The 6,811-nt window shown below is 46.4% G+C and overlaps 1 protein-coding gene across 1 annotated transcript; it reads right to left on the bottom strand.

Annotated features, from left to right (window-relative positions):
• Window positions 1-6: 6 nt before the first annotated feature.
• LOC104071413 (somatostatin-2-like) lies at window positions 7-3,767 on the bottom strand. The gene is made up of 2 exons (XM_009574103.1): window positions 3,614-3,767; window positions 7-230 (listed from the first exon to the last, which is right to left on the bottom strand). Exons 1-2 carry the CDS (start codon window positions 3,713-3,715, stop codon window positions 15-17), a joined length of 318 nt encoding a protein of 105 aa, XP_009572398.1. The 5' UTR covers window positions 3,716-3,767; the 3' UTR covers window positions 7-14.
• Between the last annotated feature and the right edge of the window lie 3,044 nt (window positions 3,768-6,811).

Raw genomic sequence — 6,811 nt, 5'->3', positions numbered from 1 at the left:
CAGGCCGGGCAGCACTAGCAGGAGGTGAAGGTTTTCCAGAAGAAGTTTTTGCAGGGAGCCTTGCGGTCCCGCTGCGATAGCTGGGCAAGCCGCCCCAGCACCGCCCGTTCCTCCTCCAGCTTGCCCTCCTCTTCCATGTCTGGGGAGACCGCCTCGCGCCCCGCATCCACACTGTCCAGCAAGCCCGCCAGCATCTTCAGGATGGCATCTTTCCGGACTGTGCTCTGTTCCTGCGGGCAGAGAGAAGGGGAAAGTGACGGACGGAGGCCCTGTCCCCCACAGCCATCGAGGCAGAGGGTTGTTGCAGGGTGCGAACATCCCCCGTGGGGTCCCTTCTCGTTTCCCTGCCTCCCCTGGTGCCCTGTCCTCCGAGCTGATACTTTTACCATCGGCAGAGCTGTGCTGGAGCTGAGGAATCTCTGGCTGCAGAGGTCACTCCTCCCTTCTGTCCCATGTCCAGCTCAGCCGGCTGGACAGGGAAGAGGCACACGTGCTGTGTTTTAACTGGAAAAGAGCTGCTAACAAATAGGCATGAATTGGTTGTAAAGTGTCTTGCTGCCTGCACTAGCTAAATTTCATTGAATGCCAAACTGCCTTCTCTCCTAGTAAGCTCGTGCTCCCTTCACTGCTCTGACTGCCCAGCATCTGCTGTGGGAAGGTCAGGGAGGAGGCACAGAGTCCCGAGCAATATTAAACTAAGCGCACCAGGGGCTGCAACCCACCGTAAAATGCTGAGAATGAAATGTAACAAAGGAGAGGGCTCAGTTGGTGGGGAGAGAGATGCCCTAAGTATCTGGAGCAAAGTAGATGCCCCATCCCTGGAAACATTCCAGGTCAGGTTGGACGGGGCTCTGAGCAACCTGATCTAATTGAAGATATCCCTGCCCACAGCAGACGGGTTGGACTAGATGACCTTTAAAGGTCCCTTCCAACCCAAACTATTCTATGATTTTATGAAAATATTTGATCAGTGGAGACAGCTAGCTTGTATTTCAAGAACAAGAACCCATATTTCAATAGCCTGACCTTGGGGGAAGGCAGAATGACAGAGGAGTTGCGGAGCTCCATCCCTTTGCCATAGCAGTATACAAAAGAGCGTAGCCTGTGGTTTGGGTCTTGAGGGATTTCCATCAGTAACAGGCTGTGAGTTATCTTGTTTCTCTTAACTTTACATCCAGCAAATCTGAGGAATTACCTCTTGCCTGAGTTATTTCTGGTCTCTGTGACTCATTAGCGGAGACAGCTGGTACTGGACAAACTGGGATAGATGGTTTGAGAGGAACAGATCCTGTTTCCCATGCAGATGGGAATCTTGGAAGCACATTTCCACGTCACTTCTCACAAATGCCATGTTTACTGCTGGGAGTGCTGTATCTATCCGCTGGCTCTGTCAGCACCAGGATTTGCTAAGGACCACTTGGTGAGCAACTCAAAAGATGGATAAATACAGGCATCAGCAATTATTTTGAGTTTACGTTACAGAATGTTTATGGATATTTTTAATCACTTTTTTAGCTCTATTAACTAACCCTGCTTCCACACAAGAGAAACTGAGGCAAAGAAAAATTACATGCTATGTTTATAGCAGAAGAAAAGATAAAAGCCAGCTTGTGCCCATCCTGATTCCTACTCCTGTGCTGCAAGTACAGAAATGGCTTGAGCCTTTGGGAGATGGACTGGGACTGGGGAACCCAGCTAAATGTGTCTCCTGGGTCATGTCTTCCTCGTAAGCTTCTTTCCAAGCTGGAAGTGCTATGTTTTGAAATAACCTGCTCCAAGCAGAGCTAGCAGCTTCAGACTCAGGGATGGGGAAGGCAAAGCTCAGCCTGCTGTTAGGGGATATTATTCCTTACGCGTGATCAGCTGTGGCTGTTAGTGAAGCTAGGCAGCTCTTCCCTTGCACTAATCTATTGCTAACATCCTTTCTGCTTATAGCTCTTCCCGAGCTGCAAGAGATCAAGACTCTTTGGCAGCAGCTAGAGATCTTAGCATGGGTGGATTGTGGCACACCTTTGGGTAGCTGCTCCATTCCCTGTAGTACATCCACCAGTGCGTCAGAATGCACAGATCTTTCTTTTGCATTGTTACGCATTTTATGGTGGTTTATATGTAAAATCCCAATATTCTTCATACTTAAAACATTTGTCTGAGTTACAGCAGTGGTGACTGTAAGGATTGGTTCATCAGTATCTAACAGTTTTTCACTTTGTAGAACGCTCTAAAGAGTATCATTATATCTATTATATCATTATTTTGTAAGCAACAGCGTGTAGAAGACTAAGAGTCATTACAGCTGAATTCATTTTTACGAAAGCCTTATTTACTGAGTTATTCCCTACAACTTGTTTCTTTTTTCCCCAGCAGCTAGGATTTGCACCAGAAGAGTTTACTTTTTAAAGTACTGGATTTGTTATTGTAAGAATGTACAGCTGAAAGTTTACAGTTATCCCCAGAAGGGTTAATCCCAGCCAGCTGCAGAAGCCCTGATCTCTAACAGAATGCTAGCCCTAGCACCTCACACTGTATACGTTTCTTTCTCACAGCCAGTTTTATTGTTAATGGGATGTGAGCCCACTCCTGAAGCAGTAAGACACTGATGGATGAGCTGGAGCCAACGCTAAGACAGAAAAAACGATGTGGATACGCACAAAGGGGAAGTTAGTGCCTTTGAAACCAACATTGGGATCCTTCACTTCTCTGGGTAGCTCCTCCGCAGGACTGAAATAACAGCAGCCTTACGGATACAGCTGTGAACTGGACGGGCAGAGTGCAGGGTGACTAACCACAGCTCACAGGAACCTCAGGGATGGCAAGGAACATGCAGGTGAGAAAACTGTGGGGTGAGGGCAAGCAGAACAGAGCACTTGCTTGTGATTATGTTATGCTATTGCTTCCTACCTCTTTGGCATCTTAGGGAAATAGTCCAGCAAAACAAAGTTATTATAGTGCTATAGCCATTATAATATTAGAGTTTTGCCAGTTGGTAGGATAATTATATTGCTATAATAAGTTCTGCCACTGCATAGAGCTGTGCTGGTTCAGAGTGTAATTATTCTAGCAGAACTATGTCAGTATAACTCCCCTTGTGAATACTACCCTGGAAAAAAGCAATTTTATTCTGATATAATTACTTCATTTATTATTCCTCTGTTACTTTCCTACTGAACCCATCTTTTAAACATTTGTCCTTCCCATGAGTCCTATTTAAAATATCATCTCCCTTGATCATTTTACCAATTATGTATCTTTTCTCTCCCTCCCTAATACTCTGCTTTATTCTCTCATGCTGTACTCTTTCAGCGATATTATTTTCTCCTTTTCCCTCTCCTCTCTGCTCTGTTCTTTTTGCCAGTTTTTGCTTAGCTCAGACTTCACTTTTGCAGCTCTCTGGCATCTGCCCTGGTACCTTTCCTAAATAAACTGGCTAGTAAGCTGTAGAAATAGCCCATACTTCAGCAGTGCATGAAGCTGTAGTGCCTTGGAATATAGAGGGGTGGAAGAGTTGTTTGCATCAGGTAAAACCTAATTGCCCTTATTACCCATCCCCTGGCTCTAGCCCGCTTCTGCGTGCTCCCACCTCACCCAGCTCCTGCACAGGGTGCATTATACTCACCCTACTGTTCTGTATTGCGAGTCTCTCTTCTCCGGGCAGTGCAGTGGCTCTCACGCTCCACACCAGCAGCAGAACGGACACCAGGCTGGCCACCAGCTGCATGATGTACAGGCTGTGACTACTGTGCTGAATTAGGAAGACTGGGAGAGGGAGCTGTTTCTGGGCTCTCTTCTGCCTCAGACAATGGCTGCAGCCCCTTTTATAGCCCTCCCCCTAGCCCAGTGGGTGACGCAAACAATTAAGTCTATATCAAAGGCAAATTAGACTTTGGAGAGGTTGTTAACACTTGGCTGCTTGAGTGGGATACTTTAGTGCCTCTGGGCTTTCCATGTGCCAGACCTGCAGAGATTGAGGAAGCAAAGGTTTGGGATTCTCCAGTAACATGCTGTTTCTTCGCCCTGAGAAATTGTAGGCACTATCTGTGCCTTTCCTAGTTAGCTGAATTCTGCTTGGGAACATCATGTTGGATAGAATAGGCCACCGGCTTGCACAAACCTCTGGCCAATGCTGGATGATTCAGAGGGAAGAGGTAAAACTTCTGGCCACCAGTACTTAGATATGGGCTTGGACCCTCAGCCTGCGTGTCCAAACAGGTCCAGACTCTAGGGGTATGTGGATCTGGATCTCTGCATCCAGTGATGCATCTCTCTGTGGAACGCCAATATGCCTGGCTTTCCCTTTATGGTAACATGGGGACACAGGCTGCAACTATGCAGTAATATAATCTGTCTTACATAAGACTACCTGGAAGTCAGTAGGAGGTTACTGGGTTTTATTCCTAGTATTGTTTCAATACATCTTGAACTTATCCCAGAAGTATAGGTCAAGACAGTGAATCCTGACTTGCAGATGTGGGGTTTAAATGTATTAAAGGGAAATCAAAGTACTGAAAGGCTGGTCAGAGCTGGAGCCGCTCTGCTCAGTGAGGCTTCAGAAAAAGGCTCATGGTATGCTGGCACTGACTGCAGCCTGCTTGGAGTAAGTTCCTAACGTTTCTGATCTCTGGTTAGCTATGCTTCTCCCTTTGCCCAAAATGCTGTCCCACCAGTGAGATTGGTTTGTGGGCCAACAGAAGGTGCTATTAAGCACTGCTATCTGCTTTGCATTGTCTCCATCATGCAGGGATGGCATCCACTGTCACATGGCTGTGAGATACAGAGAGAGCTAAGATCCCCGTCTCCAGAAGCACTCGCCTCAGGCCAAGCCCTCTTCTGACCCTAACAACAAACGACAGTCAAAAGGTAAATTGTTATCCTAATTTAGCACATAAAAAAACCCACAGGGAAGTGACTTGGCCAAGGGGATGCTGTGGCAGAACTAAGAACAGAAGGCAGAAAAACCTGTTCCCCACTTCTACCGCTTACCAGCATTAGTTCCTGGAAACAGCATGATGAAGCTTTGCCTGCAAATAATCCAGCTCCTAATCCCAGTTACACCACCCTGGATACTCTTGAGGGAAAAGATGCCATCACTTCCATACATATTTTAAAAGAAATGCTGAATTCCCTCACTGAAAGATACAAAGAAAAAACTTTTTCTGAGTCATATGGACTTGTGGGGAAAACTGATAATCTAGCAATTTCTAGAAATGAGTTTTCCTCAGAAAACTTTGTAACCTTATTGTTTCTCACCTCCGCCTTGTGAGAGCTGGCTTCCATGCACCAGTTTCAGATGAAATATTATCTGTTTCCTTTTAAACTGATCTTGCTAGTTTATCAGAATTGCTGTGTTAGCCCTTCATAATGGATTCTGTAAAACACTTCCCAGCCAGTCTGGGGCTCAAGACAGAGAGCAGTGAAGTACCAGGCTCCAGCAAGCAGACAAATCACAGAGACTTGCCAAATGACCCGCAGCCGATTTGCTCCAGGAGAGGTAAAAGTGGGAGAATAGCAAATGGAGAAAGCACACTTGGTTGCTCAAGAGGAATGAAGTGCAGGTACCTGTGAGTGTGAGATGTGCCTGGGCTGACAGGCAGGCAGAAGGTGAATCCCGTACTGTTGGTTATGAGGCAGGACTAAACCTCGTGGGCCTACTAGCCGAAAAGCTAGACAGACAGCAGAAGCAGTGCAACCAGGTCTCCATGCTGGGGGCCATCTGGTCTAACCAAACTGCTGGTTCTAATAAATATGGTTTTGTTTGCAGCTTTGCCTTCTGAATGGGCTGTTTTCTGTAAAGCTTCACTGAGCGAATGGGGTCACAAATACGACAATGCTCTTCTACCAAAAAAGGGATGATGTGCTGAGCCAGAGATCAGCTTCTGGGGAGGCCCACAGGGATGAAAACAGTGACCAGGCTGCCATGAATATGTCCTGGGATTAAAGGGCAGTAATAAAATAATTGTTACCTCTTGAGGGGGTTGGCTTTGGAGACAGTTTCTGCCAGCACCAAACGTGTGGCCCTGCTGATGAGGACAGTGCAGCCAAAACCTGTACTTCTAGCCTGGGCAAGGCTGGGTGTCTCTTCCCAGCTGGGAGGGAGGGGAATAGGGACACACCAAAGCACTTACACTCTAGTGCCCACAGTAGGACTGGATCTCTAAATCCAAACAAGTTCCCAAGCTCTGTTACAGCATCCCTCAGTATAGCTATAGCACCATCTTCCTTTCCAAAGGAAGTAAAATAACTCTCTTGTGATAAAATTTGCTCTTTTTAGTAACTGGAAGGAGTTCAACATATAGTACCAGGATTGTTCTCCTGTTCCCTATTCCCTGTCGCATTGGCTGTCTGACCTTTAAGAAGGCCCCAATTATTTTTTTTGCCAACCCGTAAATGCTTATCACTCTGTACAAGAAAGGTTAAAGGTCTTCCCTTGGAGGAATAAACATTTCTGACAATTCTTTCCTTGATTTTCTCTTACCACTTTCTCTCTCTGTCATCTGACTCACCCCTTTAGAAGTCTTCTTCCTTTGATGCTCTCTTCCAACTGGAGTTGCACCTGGTCTGAGTGCGTTTCTACCACTTTACAGTGAGGATAGATTTATCTGAAATCAGCACACCTGTGAACACATCCATGGGAACCTGGTAAGGGTGGGGATGCTCCAGAAGGAAGTTCAGCATACAGTAACTTGAAAATGCCTGCCTATCCAACGATTTTGGCTTACGGTTAGTGTGGCGTCAGCAGAGATGCAGCGTGGGTTCAGAAGTACAGCAGAATTTGCTTACACAATCACGTAAGACAACCTCCATCTTTTTGTGATTC

Source organism: Fulmarus glacialis, unplaced genomic scaffold, assembly GCF_000690835.1.
Source record: "Fulmarus glacialis isolate BGI_N327 unplaced genomic scaffold, ASM69083v1 scaffold48713, whole genome shotgun sequence".
NCBI classification, from domain to species: Eukaryota; Metazoa; Chordata; class Aves; order Procellariiformes; family Procellariidae; genus Fulmarus; species Fulmarus glacialis.
This window is presented reverse-complemented; position numbering and strand designations above follow the sequence as displayed.